The 21,361-nt window shown below is 39.2% G+C and overlaps 1 protein-coding gene across 1 annotated transcript; it reads left to right on the forward strand.

Moving 5' to 3' along the window:
- Positions 1–191: 191 nt before the first annotated feature.
- CA4 (carbonic anhydrase 4) lies at positions 192–19,795 on the forward strand. Its single transcript, XM_056336360.1, has 8 exons — positions 192–407; positions 11,571–11,624; positions 12,449–12,619; positions 14,938–15,098; positions 15,878–15,970; positions 16,235–16,298; positions 16,788–16,951; positions 17,978–19,795. Exons 1-8 carry the CDS (start codon positions 350–352, stop codon positions 18,164–18,166), a joined length of 954 nt encoding a protein of 317 aa, XP_056192335.1. The 5' UTR covers positions 192–349; the 3' UTR covers positions 18,167–19,795.
- Positions 19,796–21,361: the final 1,566 nt, after the last annotated feature.

Below are 21,361 nucleotides of genomic sequence, written 5' to 3' on the forward strand. Positions count from 1 at the left end.
ATGTGGGCTGTCAGGAAAAAAAGCTACCAGTAAATAAAATTGTAGCGTTTTAGTAATAGGTCACTAAACCTGCATAGGTTGCAAAGTATTAGTTACTCACTACAGGCTCAGTGCTAGAAATCCTGATTCCTTTTGTCATTCATTTTTGAGAAATGAATAAATTTAGGCAAATCAGGAGCAGGGTAAATCTGGAGAAATTACAAAGGGGAGGAGTTCACCTTCCTGGTTATGGCTTTCAGGTCTGTCCAGGACTACTTACTCTGGTATAAAACTGAGAGCAGAAATATGATCACATACTAAGAAGTCTAATCAATTCTGGTTTCAACACTGAGCCTATTTAAAATAGATAATGGAATTGCTGTTCCTTGCTCTCTTCTCCCTGCACATTGTCAAGACAGAGGCAGTAGGTAAGTCCTTGCCTGCTCTTTCTAACCCCATGTACCAAGGTTACTTTTATTTATATACATACAGTATAGACTCTCTTAATTCTTCTATATGACAAATGGAGAATGCTTTGTTTATTTCTATGCCTTTTATTATTTATGGTAAAATATCAAGTATAGACTTTTCTAATGAATGAACGAGTGGTTTGGGTTTTTTTTACCTATAGATATTCTAGTTGTCCTCCTGCTCCAAGAAAAATCAATGATGTTTGACTTGATCTTTATAGTTAATTATATATGGAAATGTAAAAGATAGATTCTTTATCTGTAAACTTCTTTAAACTTCAAATAGCTTGTTTTAGTTTCCTACTCGTATTGCTTTGCTTTTTGTGATATAAGATGAAATTTTCACGGTTGCCTACTGAGAAAGAAAGAACAATATGTCTTTGCTGCATTAGCCCAGCAGATCCATCTATTTTTGCACTCTGGGCACTATGCATGTAAGTACACTATGCACTTACAATGACTAGATTAAATAGCGATCTATAATTAGTATTGAAAAATGCAGAAGGTATTTTTATGCTTCTATTAGATCAGCGATGCTATAACATTGATTAAATCACCTTTTCTATGTAAATATCAGCACGCAGCCTCAAAATTAAAGATAAACACTGCAGTTCTTAAAAGTAATGAAGGGTCTATTGTTTGCACTAAAATAACTAGACTGCACTGAGGGAAAAGAAGAGATACAATATTATCAGAGGTATCAGAGGGAAGCACTGCACCGAGAACCTATTAAAGAGACACACTTTTAAAGTAGATCAAGATTCAGTTGCCAGGCTTAAAGTAACAGAGGTCTGAGGTGCTCAGAAAGTGCCTCAGGAGCGCAGCCTGAGCACTGGGGAAATGAGGGGTTGGGGGGGTGGGTTTCCCACATTTTATTTCTCTGCTCTTGATTAATTCTCCATATCAATGACTCAGTAGCTTGCCTTTTCCAGATTCTTACCTGACAGTTCAAATACCTTCCCTCTTCTTTAGTCCGTACTTTAGAGATATTCTCTCTCCAGAGGCTTCCCACATGTGGTACAGGTAAATAGAAACACAAAGAACCTTTGCTCTTCCAAAGTCTACAGCTAGTGTTTGCTTGATATTGATTACTAACTAACTCTTTGCTAAATTTACTGCTCTTTTAAGGGAGTTACTACAGGATCTTGAAAGACTACTTAGAAAACCCTTATGGGCTTTATTAGATTAGCATTAATAATTAGTGCTTTAGTGGATGGAAATAAGATAGGGAACACATATACTGTCTTTTATTGAGGTTTTTTCCCAGCTGTGATTATCTCCAGTTTCTTCCCTGAGTGTAGAGGCAAACTACATAGTCATTAATGCACAAGAAGCTTGCTCTCTCCCCTACCTTCTTTTCTAAACCTTTTCCTGAAGTAGAAACTTCACAGGATACATTATGCTATGCTAAAAGCTAAACATTCCAAGAAACTTCAGCTTTTGAGAATCAGCCTAAATTATATTTTGTTATATTTGGAAAGTATATTTTTTTAAAAAAAATAAGCATTTCATTTTGATCTTACCACTTTTCAGAAGTAGCTTGAGTGATATCCACTGATCAATTCATTTAACATACCTCCACCAGGGCTGTTTTTCTACTCTAGGCAGTGTCATAATTCACCACAGTTAAACAGTCAATATAACTGATTGCTAGCCTTTCAAATTGCTTTCAGCCTTCACTTGTCTCAATAACACCTATTTTTAGAAATTATTGCTAATAGTCCTCACAAGGCTTTATAAAGAAGCAAACTTCATTATCCCCATTCTACAAAAGGGGAACAGAGACACATTGGTGCAGCCACCTGCCCAAACATCAACCAGCACCAGGAAGAGCTTGAATCTCTGTCCAGCATCTCATCCACTAACTTACATGGAGCTCAGTTAGCATATTCCATTAATAGCTGCACTTAGGCACCTCTGATGGCTTGCTTGATTCCTTTGGGAGATCAGTAACCCTCTGGTACTTCTATTAGACAGGCAGAAGAGAGGCAAAATGTCTGCAATGTTCCAACAGGAATATTCCAGACCTCTGGGAAGAGAGGTAATCAGTCTAGTGCCGGTCAGAGAACAGTTGCAGAGGACAGTAACACACATCCATCTAGAAGCTTCATGGTGGAGTTACAGTAAGCTCCAAGTGTTACTGAAAAATAATTTTAACAGGAATGGAATGAACCTCAGCATGTTTTAACCTTTTTCTTTATCACAGACCAGGACTCAGCCATGAGAGGACATTCTTCCACAGTCCACGCTCTAGTGCTCCAAAAGATTGATGCATGATAGAACATGATTCCTCTAATTTTCTATATTTCTACTTACATACTTTTAACTTTCACACACATAAAATTTACATAACCATGCTGACATTGACGTCAGCATTAATTCTCAGTCTGATGTTTCCTCTGGGCCATTCAAATACAAAGTAAAAATGGTATCTCTATAAGCAGCATTAAAAAAGGTGCTGTAACTTTTTCCATTTCCAGTTCTAATGGTATAGATTGCATACATATTTATAATTGTATTTCAAATCCATTTTAGGGTTGGCAAAATTGGGATGCTGATGCATTTAGATGCACTCTGGGATGAAAATTTTCATTTTCAGTTGTTTAAGAAAGAAGAGTAACTGCAACGTAAGACCTGTAACACAGAAAAGGCAATAAGCCACACCTGCTTTAGGCAGTAATCCATAGGTGTTTTAGGAGGTATGGATTGCCTGAATTTCTCCCTCTCCACCCACCTAATCCAACACATGATTAAATATAGTTGACAAGCTATCACTGACATTATCTGAAAGTAATTACCACGACAATCTCAGTGCAGACAGAGTCTTGATCTCAAGTTATGATCTTTATGCAGGATACATTGCTTAGGGCTTCCTTCTCTTTCTTCCTTGTAATCATTCAAGCAGCCAAAATAAATTTAAAGGCTTCTCTGGTTCTGCCTACCATCATCCATACATATCAGCGTATGGCATCAGTGCCAGATCCACCGTATGCAAGAAGAAACAAGAGCTCACATTTGTCAGGTTGCTGAGTGTGCACTGAGAGCAAGCGATACCCGCTGATACTGCTCTGTGCTCTCTCCTCTCCATACAGCGACATAAACTGCTTCAGCAGCAGAGAATTTTCTAGCTTTATCATCTGTGCTGAACCAGTAGCAGCATTTAGCACTTAATAGCTTTGAAACTCTGAAAATTTTTTACTAATAAACTTTCCCATTAAATGTGGATCCTGCAATTAAATTTTAGCAAATGAACCCTATAAGAGGGACTGTCATGGCGAACAGAAGATTAGCCATTGTCATATTCACTGTCATACTTGGCTTGCAATTGGAGGAGGTTTATGGCCGAGAGAAGAATGGACGCAGACTGCTTGGCCAGGATATCTAAGGATGCAGATCCTGTAATCTCAGAGTACACTTATTTCCTTCCATAGTTTATGATAAAGGCACAAAGTGGTAAGGCGTTGTAACGATTTTATTCTCACTTTGACACCAAAATTCAGTAAAAGACAGAAAAGTGCTTGTGGCAGAGCAGCAGGTGACACAGTAGAGCCAGAGAGCAGCTCTTCACTTAGCTCTAACAATCTATTTCATTCTGGGGGACAGAGAACCAAGCCCACTGGGCAAAGAAACAAAATCGTGTATCATTGGAACACTCTTGAAAAGCAGCGACAAGACGGTATTAGTCATATATGGAATGAACTTTGAAATGTTTTTCACTTCCTACATTTCTATAGCCTGCCAGGTGTGGCATTCAGGTATATCTGTGTTGCATAAAAGGACAAATTTGTGTCAGACCAGGAATGTTTTGGTTCTCTTCACATTAGTCTATGTGCCAAGGTTATTCAAGAACATGTACTGTGCAGGCACATCCCTCTGCAAATCCTGACTTCCTCTTAAAGAGTTACACTTGTAAGCATTATAAGATCACCTTTGCTGTCTCCATCATATATCAACCCAACAACTGCCCCTCATCCCCATGCATGACTTCTGAACTGCTGAAGAGTGATTGCATATAGCATGCTTTAATTTTTTTAGGCATTTGTTTTATCTATGCAGTGCCTAGGGCAGCATACATCCATGTGATGTAGGCATCGAGGTTCTTGGGCAGGCAATTTTTTTACTAGGCTGATGCATCCAAGGGCATCACAGATGCAAGTTCAAAAATCATTGCTCACTAGTTTGCAGCCTGTTTCTGGTGACATGCAATGAGTGGGCAATTTTCCATGCACACAGTGGACCCAATCACATTATTAATGCTCCATTTAAGGATCAGCCTGACTAGCGTGAGTACACCACATTGTCATCAATTTGTATTAACTCACTGTTTAGCTGACTCCGTGCAGAACTGCAATGTGCTGCATCACCTAGCTCTCCTCCAGCATCCAAGTCAGGGTGCCTTTCCTGCTGCTCTTCGCTTCAGCTGTGGGGGAAGGAAAGGAATATGGTATAAGCCATACATAGGAGCCATATGCAGGTAACAAGTGACATTAATTCAGCCTAAGAATTGCTTTCCTTTCTCCTATAGCAAAAGGTATCAGCATAAGAATTGGAATATCCTTTATATATTGCAGGGAATAACCCTGCAAGTTGGGCACTGTGATACTTAAGAAAACTGGAGTTGTGGTTTCTCCTAGCACTCACATTTAGATTTTGAAGACTGGAAGCTGAAAAGCACTTTCAGAGACAGGTGCTGCTGTGAAATACCTTTCTCTTAGCTGCCTAAATAATCAGCACAGACCTTTCGGTTTTGAAGACATGCTGCAAGGTCCAGTTCTTCAGCTGGGTATCTGTCTCCATGTGAACAGGTTTTTTTCCCCTGTTTGTGGCATTGCAGGAGATGCCCTGTTATGTTGCAGGATTTATCTAATGGCCTGTTATTAGCTTTTTAGTCATGTTTGTAGCCATAGGATTAATTGCCATAAACCCAGCACAAAAGACTAAAAAATGACAGTAAAGCCACAAAGTAGTTTGTTTGAATTAAATTTAAAAAATGCTAAACCAAGGATTTCTGAATTTTATTTGATGCTGCCTCTGTTGTAAACAAAGCAAAACAAAATACCCCACACAAATCACCTTAGCCCTGGATACTCATTTTTTGTTAAAGGCCAGCTTCCTTCTTTGATACAGCAAATTTATGAGGACACATATATATGACAGAGGCTGTAACAGTGTCACAGGTCACAGCTAAAAACATTTTTCCTCACTCTCTGACACAGAGGAAGTATCTTGCAAGTGTCTATAAGGCATATCTAGGATCTTCCAATCACTTTGGATTTTTTCTTTAGTTTATATGTGTTACAAACAAAGACCTCATTGAGCATATGATTTATGTATACATGTGCAAATTATAAACACTGTGCTCAAATCAGATGTGGTTACTTGTAATGCTTCACTACTATAGGAAAACTTATTTTCAAGGCTAGCTCACCATAGTATCTTGGAATGTACATACATACAGATGTGTGCAATTATGAAAAATAAAATTTCCAGGTAAAAGTGAATAGCAAAGAGATGAATGATGGCAAACATTTGTTTTTACATGGTTAGTGATACACAAATCTAAAAGTAAACATTTGGAACTGATTTTGCCTGTCAAAGTAGTTGATCAGGACTTCCTGAGGATGTGTAATACTTAAGAATGTATAAATAGACTTACATATATCTGCTCAGTTTGTGTTCAGCAATCTCATTAATTAGAAAGACAGACTTAGATTCCACTTACTTTTAAGTTGCTTTGTCTTTTGTACTAAAGATAATAAGGTTCACAAAGCAAGTTAAAAATAGAACAAGCCCAACACTAACCAAAGCTAAAAATATACCACATGCAAAACTATTTTTTGCCTTCACCCCGCTGCAAAGCCAGCGGTTACAACAGATTTTAGGGATGGATTTGAAACTAGTGTACAATAGAGCAGTGATGAGAACTCTGACATTCAGGGCAGCCTGGGCTTTCTGAAAAGCACCAGTGCAGTGGGAGCGCTATCAGCTGCGTGTCTCAGAAAACAACGAATTGTCAGCGAGGACATGGCTGAAAGAGGGTGACAAGAGATCTACAGGGACAAACAAAGGAGTCAGTCAGTGAAAGAGAGAGAAGGGATTTTAACTAAAAAGCAACAGAGGATATTCTTACTGTCTCAGTACTTCAGGCTGTCAGTGGCATAAAGGTCATTCACACTTCAAAAGATTAAATATAGTTAATAAAAATAGCTAACCGTCAACAGATAGAATTAATTCCAGCCACTTTATCCAGGACAAAACCTGTTTTAGTAACTCTTTTGTGCAGATGGGCAAATTAGAAGAGCAATTTTCAGCTAGCCTGGATACCAGTTGTCTCACGGCACTGAGTCAGAGGAGATGCGGGCTTCCAAGCAGCAACTCAGCAGGTCCAAGTAGGGCAGTAAGCAGGGAACAAGTAGGACAAAGTAGATTTAGGAATCTTTATGGAATTCAGGCAATCTGACCATGGTCCAAAGAGCTTAAGGGTCTTTTCCTAGATCACACAATAGCACACTGGCAAACTGCTAACGCCCTGGCTTCCAGCCAGAAGCACTGTCCTCCGTCTGGCTGCGTAAGTGAACAGGAGAGTGAGTTCTCAACCGAAGGAATTTTTTGCCTCAAGTTTCCAAGTTAGGCTTGATAGCTAAAACAATTGAAAACATTTACAATAAAATGAAAACAATACGTAATTGTATTGTTTTCCAGCTATTCTGGTGCCAAGAAACAGCTTTGGTCAGGAAACCAGTTGTAAATTTGACAAGGAAGAAACAGAGATAAGTGGGACTGCTCACTTGCCAAGAGAGACTCCCTAAACCGAACTGTCGTGAACTTTGTGAAGGAAGAGGAGGCCTTCAGCCTGGTTCAGGCTACTCTAAATTCAAACCCAGTAAAGTCAAGGTGACACTATAATATGGTGCATCGCCACTTAAATCAAGAATCCATAATACAACGTAAGAGCCAGATATAGTTGATGATACAGCAATTGTAAATCCAGGTGTATATGTGTACTGAATGCATATGTATACTGAATTATATTGCTTCCAGTTGTGACAGGAATGCAGATGTCTCTCTTTAATGCCAACTAGGCGAGGAGCTTTTGGGAATCCTGGCTGGCATCTAACACCATCCTGAGTGAGGTGTGAACGCTCACGGCTCAACTCACTTGTACCAGCAAGGTAGGGGAGTAGCTATGCAGCCCTCCAGGGCAGCTCATATCACACCAATGGTTTCAGCACATCAGCTACAAAACCAAATAAGAACCCCAGAACACCAAAAAACCCACTTTCTGCTGCATTTTTCTGGGCAATAAAACAAATTACAGGAAAGAGAATGGAGGAGCTGAGGTTTGTTTGAAAGAGCAGTCAGGTGAGAGAACTGCAGGATGGGATCAGATATGTACTAAGTCCCTGTAAGAAAGGGGCTTCACAGAAAGAGAGACAAAAGGCTTTGAAGCGGAATTGGCAGAAAGGTGAAGGACACGTTGTCAAAAGATGGGACAAAGAATGGATGAAGCAAGAACAGGAATTGGAGATTATGAAAGAACTATTTGAACACTGTAAACACCAGGAAGGGAAAAGGATTGTTTAGGGTGGTTCAGTGATATTTCTAGGAGTGATGGGATGCAGATAAGCAAGTGGAAAATGTAAGCTATTAAACGGGAAACATTTCCTGACAGTGAAGGCTAATAGACTGTGGAAAAGTATCCTAAGGGAAGTGACAGGATCTGCTCAGACAATTAAAACTAGACTAGACAACATACCTTAGGGTACAATCATGCTAAAACCACAGACAACTGACTGGATGTGACAAGTATCTTTCTTTCTTGCTTCAGAAATAAAGCCATAAAGCCCAGGGGGAAAAAAGGACCATTGTAAATGCAAGGTTCCTATATGTAGGGAGGAATCACACCCGACCCAAATAAAATCCAAATGCAATTTTTCCTTGTAAGTGACACAGAGTACAGCAGTTTGGTTCCTCCTGAGCAGTATCTACACAAAAGATCCTGTTCTCTAATGTTACATTACCACCAACTAAAAAAAATAATATCTAATTCACAATAAACATTAATTCATTGTTTGCTCAGGCATTCTGCAATGTTTAATTACCTCATTGTTTAAGGTTTAACAGCTTTAAGGACCTTTTTTCTTACAAACTTCTGAATTTATATCCTGTTCTACTTCACTGATACCATCCAACTTCCTAAACCACAACTGTGATAAGACCTTGATAAGAAAACACTAGTTCTTTGTTAGCTTGTAGACATTAGGAATTTTGCAGAAAACTTGCAAAAATTAAATGCTGATTATTTGGTGTACGTTGCATTCCACAGAAGAAGGGAAGAATACTCATGAGTGCTGGATGTAAGGCAGCAGTAGCCACCTGAGGGCTGGATTTTTTTTATATTTTTTTAAACTTTTTCTCCCTGTCATCTTGACATGCAGGCTGGAAGATTTTTAGTGTGCTCATGTGTCAATCACTAAGACGTGACTGAAACGCACAAGCTTATTTGAGACAACCTGCTGAACACTTATCAGTTAGTGAAAAATCAGTGGTGGCGTTGGAGAAGGATTGGACTCAAACTCAGAAATGAAAGGCTCCATAATCCATTTCTCTCCTCTGGTCTGGATACACTATGTATCAGGACCACTGACAATATGATTTGGTGGTATTTACCTTCCCTCAGTGTTTCCTGTGGTTGTCTTTGATTTTCGTGGATCTACGGTCAAGGTCTAAAAGCTCCACAACCCAACCTTGTACCCAATAAACTTACTGCACTTACTTGTAATTGTGAATCATATTGACTGTAAAATTTGATTTGCATTACAGTAATGCTTTGATATCTAAGTCATGATCACACTCCCATTGTGCAAGGCACTATACAAACCCAGAACAGTAGACCGTTCCAAGAATTTACGGTAAACAGACTGGAATACTTCACCCAACCTTGATTTCTCACCTGACAAGTTCCCTCTTTGATTTAACTCACATCCCAAAGAGTCTGAGATCAAATCTTTGCAGATAACTGTCCTCTCATGCTGCATAGGTGCTACTGTCTTTAAATATTTGTGTCCAGGTTGTTCCTGCAGTGCAACATGGTTTCTCCTGAAGGTTTATGCACATATACCTTCCAAGGAAAGACTGTGCCCAATCACGGGGTGCTGGCGCTACAATTGCTACAGCATATACTGACCTCTGGGCTAAAGCAGTTGCCAAAAATACGTCTGCAGTCACTCATTTGTGCAAACACTAACACATACAAAACATAACCAAGCATTGTGAAGATTAGCTTACCTGGTATTTGCTAGGCATTTATTGATTAAAATATTAAGGCACTTGGTGACATTCTGGGCTTGGGACTTCTGGTTTGGCTGTTTCCCAGGGGAGATGAGAAATCGCTCAGCGCTGCTGGAGATCTGGCTGCTGTCTTGTGTACACAGGCCTGGAAAAAACCCGCAACAATCAGTTTTAAAAATGGCAGGTCCTAACGCTGTTTTGAGTATGTTTGGAAGTGTGTTAAAAAACCCAAACTTTGTCAAAACCAATTTTTTGATAATTGCAAAATATTTATGGAACAACAAGTAGAAATCACTACCGTTCTTCCAATACAAATGCATTATACAAACACAAAGCAATGTTGGTCACTTTTCTTCTCAATATTACTAGACTACTAAACTAGAAAGTGAGTCAACTTTCTATTTGTTTGAACAATATTTGAACAATATAAACAATTATTTATAGTGTTCAGCATAAGCATAAATTTAATTTCTGTGAGAGACAAACTGAAACAGCATAATTTTTTTCAAGATTATATTAATTGCCACAAGCTCATTCAAGCCTCCCTCTGTTGTTACAGCTAGCCACAATTTTTATCAGGGTTCTATTTCTAACGTAGTACTTAATAGATGGACGGTATTGCTATGCTACTGATATGAAAATAAAGGTGTTAAAAGCAGTTATGAGCCTTCCAACAGATGTGTTATAAAAGATCACAAATTATGGTAATTGGTACTCTAATGACAGCACTCTTCCCTAATAATAAATGCCTAATCAATTTTAGTGATTAAAATGTCTACAATTTACTAATCATAGGCAAACAGAAACCATACTATTAATCTTGATTATAAGAGGTTTTGAATTGTTATTGATTAAAGTAGCCAAGAGAATTATTCCTGTTAAAGTCCATTTAAACTTTAAAACTGTCATAAACAGCCATTGAAGCATGCTGTGATAAACAAAATATTTCTTACTTCCCTGACTAGGTCAACACATACTTCAGTTAAATCAGCTGTCTTCCTCTGAATTTCATATTTCTTCTGACAATGAAAAAGTAAGATTAAGACATTCTATGGAAAAAATTTGCAACCATCTGTGTGGGATCACAGCTGCATTTGAATGAAGATTCCTCATGTCTTTTGAGAAATGGGATCCCTCATTTCTTACAATTCCTTATTGCACCAAGTAATCTTTAAAATAGTTCCTGGAACGGAGTGAGATAAGTCATCTTGCATAAGTGAATTTACAAGTGTATGAAAGGATGGCAAGTACAGAACTGATAAAAGGAGATTTATTTTAACACTACATATACTCAGATGTGGAACTTTTGCCTCAAGAAGTTGCTGAAGCCTAGGTTTCAAAATTGATTTAGAACTGCAACCCATCCAGAGTTCTAGTATTTCCTGCTAGCACAGTTTTGAGGGAATATTAACAGGTGTAAACTGATTCTTTTAAGACCAGGAGGAGATCTAGAGAGAGGACAGAACTGCCCACTGCAGGATTTTTATGCTTCTCAATAATTTGATATTAAAGCCCAGATAGACTTGCTGGATGGTGTGCTCCATACTGCTAAGAAATCTTTAGCAACTCAAGATGTCTTCACAGCTGAAGCACTCACCTCTTACCAGTCATTGTTGTTTATATATTTAAGAAATGAAACATCTTGTTCTAATAAAACTGGGCAGACAAAACCAAGAAGTTGCCAAAAGTCTGTGTGCCCAGTCATCACTCTTGGAGAATCACAAGTTGCGAATGGTTCACTTCTGCTTTTTGGGGGACAATTTGTGCAGCTTTTCATTCATCTAATTTAGAATATCTGATGTTTTTGGTGTGGTGTTTCTTTTTTTTTAGTTGGAGGCCATTGGTGCTATCAGTCACAGAAGTGTGAACAGCCACAGTGTGAAGGTACTGCTAAACTATTTTTCCTATCACAGTAGCATTTGAATTCTATTTTGCAAAGGGCCTCATGATAGAAACAATGCAAAAATCCACACAACTCAGCATTTAATGCTGCATGATCATGTTATACATAAATGTAAGGGCTAAACATGATGCCTAAAGAAGGGTATTTTGAAGACACCACTGCTTGTGCTAACTATTCATTTTGTTTCAATCAGGGATAATCCTTCAAATATAAAAGTAACTTCAATGTGTCTGGGGTTAATCACCCCAGCAATATGGGTACAGACAGCTATTTAAATTCTTCAGGACAGTTATGAAAAATCCTATGTTCTACCTAAACTGCACCTTTTGTTTTAGCAGCAGCATCCACCTAGTCTGCTTGCTGCCTTGTTCATCCCTGTGTCCTGCCCAGCCCCCCATGGTACTGACTGTGCTGGGAACCGCATTTTGCTGCCAGCACCAGCACTACCCACCACTTTTTGGTTGGGTTTTTTTTTGTTGTTGTCGTTTTTGTTATAGTTTCCAAGTTTCTCTAGTTTCTAAAGCTCAGGCAACCTCAGTGGTAGTTCACTTTCTATTTTACAGCCATTTACATGTGCATGTTTTCCTCTAAAGCTTAGCAGAACATGCTTGACACATTAATATTTTTAAAACTACAAAAAATGATACGCTCAAAAAGTTCTTGTATTAAATTCCAACATCCAAAGACCTTTCCTTCAAAGATGTCACCAATTTTCCAAGCAAAAATATATTGACTCTTGGGTGGCTTGGCTTTAGCAAGAATTTGCAGTATACAGAAAAACATTTTTTTTTTCATCCTTAAATAGATCCTCGACAATGGCATCTAATAGACAGCACCTGCAAAGGAAACAAACAGTCACCTATCAATATTGTCACCAGAAATGTAATTTATGACAAGAACCTTAAGCCACTGAATTTTGAAGGATACAATGTGAAGGGGTCTTCAAAATGGAACATAGGAAATAACGGACATACAGGCAAGTACTGCCAAATATATTGTTATGGGATTTGTTTGTTCACTTGGAACCAACCATTCACTTCTTCTGTGCCCTGGGCAAGGTGTTAGATTTCACTACTGCTGCTTAAAAGCAAGGAAGAAAAGATAGCACCCCAATATTTCAGAAGTGAAACTTTCAGGCCACCTTCTGAACCAAGGTTTTCTGGGAACTCTGGGGGAATTACCTAGTTTTTGGATTTGGGACATGATCCTTGCTTGTCTTCGCAGAAATTGGTTCTGTGCATGTGTAGAAACAGAACTTGAGCTGTCTAGGGAACCTCTACATCAAACAACTTCTAGGACTGGGAGGCAGACAGGTATAGGGGTTTAGGACAACGGTCTGGGCAGAAGTATACAATTTCTGCTGAATGCACCTATACCCTTCATTTCTGGGTATATTATTGCCCTTTTTGACCCTTGCTTCTGCACAAAGGAGAATTCTACTGGAGAACAAGCTCTGGGAAACCCATTCAAATCAGTGGCTTGCAGTGTGTGTATTTTACTAGTTCTTTAAATAATGAGCTGCAATCTCAGATTTCAACCTGTTTTCTCTGCATGTGGAAGTCATCTCATGTGAGCTTGTTGATCAGCTACTTACTGATTCAGTAAACAGTGAATCAGTCAACAGCAATTCAGTAAACATTGAATAGTAGTTTAGAACTGTTTCACTTCCTCCACTTTTTTTTTCACTGAAAGCAATACTAATGATGATGCTTCAACAGTATTATGCAAAACTACTTTAAGGTTAAAAATGAATCTGTTGTCTTTTTTTTTAAATTATCTATAGATGTTGCTAAAATTCTAGATGGGTTATTTTAACTGCCAAATCCCTAAAGAGGAAAGTTGCAAGTGGTAAATATTTTCCTAACTTAAAATGAAAAGGTAGGAAGGTAGACATCTGGGTAGATTTTCACAGTCAGAGTTTCTAGTTTAAAACATCAGTATTTTGAAAGACTGTAAGAAAAAGCCATGTTTTAACTTTTCACTAGTGTATGGGTTAATGACCGTCCCGTTACAGAATGATATTCTGGAATCTCCATATTACAGTTGCTACGCATAGAAATATCTTTGACACAAAAATTAATATTCATAAGGATTGGTCAGAACTCTCATCTTTCCCAGCCATGCAAAAGGATTAAGTTTTTAATCTGGGCTTTCAAAATTTCTTCCTTCTGAGGGCAACCAATTCCTGTGCTACAGTGAGTACAATTCACTAAAATGGTTATTGCTTAAATTACAGCTGCAATTAGAAGCTCTACGTGAGATTAGACTATCATTATGTTTGACGATGCGCAGATAGCAAAGGTCAGTGTCTCAAAAGTCCTACAATCTAAATAAAGCAAGCCAACAAAGATAACGTTACTCATCCATTTACAGATAAAAAAGCAAAGTAACTAAATGACTCACACAAGCTTCTAGTTCATTTGAAATTCAGAACAGAAATGAAATCTCTGGGGCTTCAATCCAGGTGAAAACAATCCTATGGAAAGAAAAGTACTGTGCTTAATGTAGAGGTCTTAGTAAGTAAATTTTTAAAATATATCCCAAATGCTTCAAGCACAGGAAGTGAGGGTGATTTATAGAAAAATATCTCCTAAGAAAATTTTGTTTTGTTGTTAACAACAGATCAAGCATCACATTAAAAAGATATAATGACTTAGATGCTTAGGCTTAAGTTGCAAAGCTACTTTAAATTAGAACAGAGTATCTTTAAATCCTGCCTAAAACAAATGTTACAGCATGGATGATAGGAGTCAAAAACAATGCTTAAAACCTGAATAACCTGTGATCTCTGATAGAGCGGGTTCTCCTAGACAAAAGATGAAGGAATACAGGGGTTTCTGAAAGGTATAAGTAGCTCTGACTCCTGGGGTTATAATGGCAGTGAACAAATCCCTACAAATCCCCTCAGTGCAATCAAGGAAAGACAGGCTGTTACCCTGTGTTCTTCCAAACACAATTAACTGATGATGCTCCAAAGGATTTATCAACGGATGCCACAAAATCTGTAAAACCCTTACCCCAGGACAACCCAAAGTAGGGCTCTGTCCTTTTCCTCCATTTTACAAAGGAAAACAAGCATCATTGAATTGATTTTATTTATTATTATTTATTCAACTGAAGTACTGGGTAGCTCCGCCCTCCAGGAAGCGAGGCTCTACACAAGTCATTCCACTTCGCAGAGCAAATCTTTAGCATAAATTTGAATCTCAGGAACATGCATCTCTCTACTGTCACATACTATCATGTCTGATCTGATATTTATTTTGTTGTAAACAATGTATTTGTCTTTCCCAGTTAAAGTAACATTAAGCACATTCCCTAAAATTGGAGGCGGAGGTCTGGGAAGCAAATACAAGGCAATAGAATTTCATTTGCACTGGGGAGTCCCAGGTGGGCAGCAGCAATACCTTCCCGGGTCAGAGCACAGCATTGATGGAGAGAAACAAGCCATGGAGGTAGGTGAGACTGTGGATTACAGCTTTTCCTCAAGAACTCTGGCCTTTAAAGATACTGTTGCACAAAAACTATTGGCTAATTCTCCTATGTAACCCCAACAGTGGAAATAAAGAATGGAGGACACGTTGCTCGCTAACCAGAACACGCAGGAAAACACGCTAGTGTTGCATGGCAGAGGCACAGAACAGACAATAAATCTGGAGTTAGATAGCCTTTTGGGAGGAGAAACATTTCAAAGCCTGTACAGTCCAATTATACTCTCACACTGCTTATTCAGATTATATATTCATTTCTGGAACTACAACTGTGAACTGACCTATGCAACCAAAACCAATATATTCTCTTCAAGGCAAGAGAAGTTGCCAGCACTGATACACATGGATTGGTGGAAGGAACCCACCCCCCCCCTTTCAGACCATGATGTAAAAATCTGCCTCTTCTGCTGCACAGGCTGAAAACTGAGGGCTGCAGCAGTCCAGAGAGCACGTCCCTTTCTGAGGAGATGTCTGAAATGATACCGCTGCTGATAAATGATGTTTCAAATTATAATACACTTACTGATTGGCTCCTGCCTCGGGTCAAGGACCCCGAGCTGCTTGTCCCCAGCCTGCGAGCAGCAAAGCAGTTCTGGCCCCACTGCAGCACAGGTGCAGAGAAGTAGCCAGGCTGCACTCACAACAACAAACTGCAGAGGAAAATGAATCATATATATATATGTATATAATATATAATTAAATAATAAAATGAAAAATAATTGGCCTTGACTCTTGTGTTACAGCTTCATGTTGTCCACATAAGAGAAGATGTTTCAGATATAACAGAAGCAAAGAAAAATGCAGATGGTGTGGCTGTGTTAGCATTCTTTATAAAGGTAGGTAGCCAAATTTCTAATTGCCCATCGCCAATTTACCAGCAATTTGGCCGAGTGATCGATTGTTAGAGTAGTCCAAGACCTAAGCCTCCCCATCTTCTGCAGACATTCAATGCCAGCACTTCTCGCTCCTTTACCCATTTCTATACTCTGCCTGTTGTTATCTTTTAGCCTTGTGGTTCTTTTCTGTTTTATTCATAATTAATTTAAACCAACCAGTTGTTGAGAAATGCATCATTTGGAATAAAAATATTTCCATTTCAGGTAGAAGAAGAAAATAAAAACTATGCAACTCTAATAAATGAGCTAGAGAATATAAAATACAAAGGTAAGACACTTGCATCGGTCAAAGTGCAACACGTATTTACTTCAAGCACATATACTACCAGGTAGTTCATGGTCCAATCCTGTTCTAATTATGGTATTGTGACTTGAAAGTCAAAGCCAAAAGATAAAAGTTAGTTTGCCAAGCAGTCAGAGCATCACAGGAGGGAGAAAATCTAGTCCTCTGTATTCGCAGAGAAGAACAGCCCCCCTAAACCAGAATGAGTATTCCTGCTTCTGTAGGAGGAAGTGAATGAGAAGAAACCCATGCAGCGTTAACACAAGAGGAGTGCGCAGCTTGTCCTCAGTGGGATCCTGCAGCTGGCAGTCAGGATCTCACAAGCAGCGCGGTGTGGCTGCCCCAGTCAGTGTGGGAAGCGTGCGTGGGGATGAGCTTTCCAGAGCCACGAGCAGCAGCCGCATTTGAAGACAAATGTGACCACCACCTGCAGCCATGCTTGTTACAAGCGGTGTTTCCCCCTGGTTTGTCTAGGACAAACAGCACAGATGGAGCCTTTGCCACTGAGCTCTCTTCTCCCACCTGAGGAAGACCTTGGAAGGTACTACCGGTACGAGGGCTCCCTCACCACTCCTGACTGCCATGAGGGTGTCATCTGGACAGTATTTGAGAAGCCAGTTGAACTCAGTATTTCTCAGGTAAGTCGCAAGGGGATAGCCTGGAGAATTGAACACAAACTCATTAGCTGCTCGCTTTGCTCCTATGACACACACACACACTTGCTTGACATTAGCCCAAGCATAGTCCCTAGTGCCGTTTTTTTGGCCCCATTAAATCACCTCTCAGAAAACAGCAGGAAAGGGGAAGGAAGGGGAAATGACAATGTGGAAAGAAAGCCAAAAAAACCCACAGGTAAACACTCAGCTCAGTGCTTCAGCAGCAGCACTTCCACTGCTATCATCTGCTCACTCCCCAGTTTCACTGCTTTTCTCCTATTGCCTTAAGTATCAGGATACCAGAACAGAACACTTTGAAATCCAAACTTTAAGTCTATAAGCATCAGCTTTAAGCCATGCATTTTTGTCCTATAGAGAGGAATGGGAGACTGAATCATCACTGCCTTGAAAATACAGATTGTTCAGCTAACAGAGTACATGATGAAAAAATTCAGATGTTCTGGAGTGGACTCTCAGCAATACCGCCAGCCAGCACAGCCTGGCTGAGAGCCAGCATCTGTATTTTTCTTCCTTCCCTGCAGTGCACTCATCATCACTTCAGTCACAGGGCAATGCTCAGCCACGCACAAGTCAGGAAAGCGCAGCGTGCGAGAGTGAGCATCTGCTTGCGCTGGGCCAGCATCACACGGCAAGCAGTTAGAAATTGGAAGCAAAGAGAGAAAGCCTAGCTCTTTTTCTTCGAGTCGCTGTGACGTAATGGGCAAGGACAGGACTGTGTGCGTCAAGAGGACTGGTGTAACCAGGTCCTTGAGCTGGACAAAGCATTTGGCTCACACAGAAAGGAAGTCCTCATGACTTCGAAGGCTAAAAGAAGTCATCTGTTGGTGACCTCTGGCAATAGCCTCCATCATATCATTTCCTGCAAGGTTTAATGCATCCATACAGTTCAAAAACAGAGCAAGGCACTGCAGATTTTTAATATCATGATTTCCAGTGTTCTATGGAAAAAGGATTTAACCATCTATTTTTTTTCCTCAATGTTTGCAGATTTCTCAGTTTTCAACAGTCCACTTTGATGGGAAGAACTCAACTTACATGGCTGAAAATTTCCGGCCTGTTCAGCTTCTGAACGAACGAAAGGTGTACTGGTCCAGTGCCAGTGTCCTCGTGCCTACTGCTAAGGTTTTAGTGTTGGTCCTGATGCTTACGTACATCCTGAGTTCTCTTTGCCAATGAACACTTTGCACCTCATTCAGGGTTCTGGGCTTTTTGGAGGTGGTTGTTTTTATTGCTGTTGTTGGTTCTTTGTATCAAGTAATCTCTCTAACTACCAACTCATGAATCATATCTCAATACAGAATTTAACCTTGCCCTCCTCCAGACACTAACCGAGGACTTCTGTTGCTGCTCTTATATAAAATGAAACCCATTGCACTAAATCACAAGAATTTAAAGGAACTGTAAGATAAAGCTTTGAAGATTCAGATTTTAAAAAGCCCAAAACACTTAAAACATTGGGATGGATTATTTGCAAGCCTGTAGTTTGAACACAACACTGGAAGGACACTTTACAAGCAATACAGGGGATCTTCAAGAGGAATCTGTTCTTAAGTGCCTATGAAGGGTTTTGTTTGGAGTATGTTTACATTCAACACTGCATATCAGGAAGACAGTAACATGTGGAGTAATTCTTATAATCCCTATCTTGTCCTACATGAAGGTACAATACAGAGCAAAGAAAAAATGCTCACACACAGTTCAGCAACATCTGGGTCATCCATAGTGAAGGACATGTGACAAATTTAATCTGTACTAATGCAATTTCCCCCCTTCTTCCTTCAGAACATCTAAAGTTAATTTTTAGATAAGGATACTGGATTCTTTTCACCTAATCTACTGATTCTGGATTTCAGGTGTCTCTATTAAGCCTATTTATTCAGCCTAGTACAGCATCCTTCTCTAGCATTCTCTGCCAATATGATGTGCTAGAAAGAAAAAGAGAAGGTCAGCCACAGGTACCAGTTGCACATCTGTGGAAATTCTCTCTCTTTGGAGGGTTGCATTTGAAGCATAAGACTTAAATGATCCTTTTCAGTTTTTGTTTGCCTAATAAAATGGGATAGCTCAAAGAACAGCTCTTTCCAGAATCATGATTTCTGTTTCTAAATGTCAGTTTGAACGCCCTCCCCCCCTTTTTTTTCTTTTCATGAAAACATGCCTGCAATATTTGCATATGGTTAAGATTCATAGCTTTTTTCCAAGAAGATTGTGATTTGAACTGATTTCTTCAGATCTTATTCAATTACTTACAGAAAACCTCAATATATTGGAAAATAGTGTTTCCTTGATTTATTCCAGTTCTCTCTCTGAAGACAGACACAAGTTTTGTTTGGCTAATGCCATATAACATGTTAGATCTCCTTTTAAAATTTTAGATTTTGGCCACACCAAAATAGGATGTCATAGTATCTGACTTGTGGTTTTCTCTTTAGGCCAATGTTTGCAGAGATGACTTTATACTACAGCTATACGGCCATTTTCAGGAAAACCATAGCAGTGAGACTAACCACAGCTCATCAACAGAGAAAAAGCAGGGGGAAAAATATTTTCATATTTAACAATCAATAACATAAGCTTAAAAAATTACACATGGAAAAGCGAATTCACCTTTTTAAGTTTAGAGAAATGATTAAGACTTTGACTGTATTTTTAGCTAACAAAAAACTTTTGAGAAGCAAACAAAAACAAAGGATTAAAGTTGAACAGAGACCCATATTTTTGCTGCCTTGAGTTTTTTTCTTTTGTCCTTGCTAAAGGGGAATCCACACAACACTCATTCAGAAAAGGAATGTGACATTTCCCCCTACTTCTTCACAAGGTTTAGAGCTGGGTTTGCATTTGAGGGGGTGGGCAGGGGGAGGGATTTGCAGTATGTTGGGACATTTCTGATGTCAGCAGGCTTCTGGAGCTTTTGCTTCACATGAGTCACCCGGGTATTATTTGCACATAGCAAAATTGTTTGAGTTTGGCACCTTGCTCAGCAGAACTGGTGCAGACACCCAGCCCATCAGGTAGAGGACAGGCAGATTTCGCACAATGAAGGAAAGGGTACCATGGATTTACCCAGTGCAACTTCACCTCTGTACAAACACGCAGCTAGTTCGTTAACCAGAATAAACAGTTGCATACCTACGCATCTGTTGAACATCTCTGTGTTAGCAATTTCCATTACATCCCTCAACATCCCACAAGTAGAGAATGCTTCAAAAAATTAAGAGGAAAGAATCTTTGTTTTCATGCCGTGGTACAAAATGTAATAAATGGAAGTATTCTGAAAGACTCACATTTTATTGCTCTTTCAAGAGTTACAAGCAACGTGGTAAACAGCACAATCACGTACAAAAGTCCTGTAAGACGGGGAGCTCCTGTTTTAAAGACCAGTAATGTGAATACTTCTCAGGGTGCCTCCACTGAGGACAATGCCTTTTGCACTAAAAAAGCCCTCTGTGTCTGTTGGGATAACAACCCACCACCTTTCTCCATTTAGATTATTTACTAAATTAATGAAATTATTTTCATTTCATAGGACACTCTCTTAAGAGTGATTGGAAGAAACTGTGGATGATCCATGTCAACTATCATTTATTGCTAGTGATCAATGATAAATTACGGAGGCAACTTTTCACTAGGCTGTGCCTCAGTTTATCATGTAGATAGAGAGAAACATTTACAGCAGTTAGATATGATGTGGGGGAATCTTATTTGCGGTGAAATACATTAAAACATAACTAAGAGGAAGGGAAAAAAAATCTCCTGAAAAGATGGTTAGTCCTCTGTAAGCACTCTTCTGCACAAACCCCAGCATGAATCAAATCCGAACAGACAAGTATGACCATTTTTACTGAGTGAATCTGAATTTTATGCCAATGAGGAACAGGGAACTGCTACAATCTGCATCTGTGTCAGCCATCAAGATCAATCTGTTCTTTGTCAGAGGTACCTCTTTGCAACCAGGCAGACGCATTCTGTTCTGGTGCAGGATGTAACAATTACAGGACTAGCATTAATGCAGTGAATAAATACAAATCTACAGCAAAAGCTATTCAACTTAAAAACCAGTAAAAGACAGAAAGGTGTGAAGTGGGACATTTGGTTTTCTTTTGTGAAGGCAGTTATGGAAAAGTAATTTGCTGTTCCGCAGGTAGCTTCAGGTGCTGATTTTCACCAATTTTGTCTATGCTACATTTGGCATGAAACTTCTTATATTGTGAAGACACTAGGAAGCAACAGTAACTCCTGAAGAGCAAATAGGCAAGCTGTGATAATACAGGAAAGGGTGGGGGAAGGAACAGCGATATTTAGAAAGACCCAGAAAGAACAGTATTTTCCCACTTACAGAATAGTTAATGCAGAACTTTGCTAATACATTTC

This window comes from Falco biarmicus, chromosome 1 (genome assembly GCF_023638135.1).
Source record: "Falco biarmicus isolate bFalBia1 chromosome 1, bFalBia1.pri, whole genome shotgun sequence".
In the NCBI taxonomy this organism is placed as follows: Eukaryota; Metazoa; Chordata; class Aves; order Falconiformes; family Falconidae; genus Falco; species Falco biarmicus.

Coding starts and splice junctions, on each gene's coding strand:
- CA4 (XM_056336360.1), top strand. CDS start 350: ATGGAATTGCTGTTCCTTGCTCTCTTCTCCCTGCACATTGTCAAGACA. Junction 408..11,570: donor TGTCAAGACAGAGGCAGTAG/GTAAGTCCTTGC, acceptor CTTTTTTTTTAG/TTGGAGGCCATTGGTGCTAT. Junction 12,620..14,937: donor AGGAAATAACGGACATACAG/GCAAGTACTGCC, acceptor TGTCTTTCCCAG/TTAAAGTAACATTAAGCACA.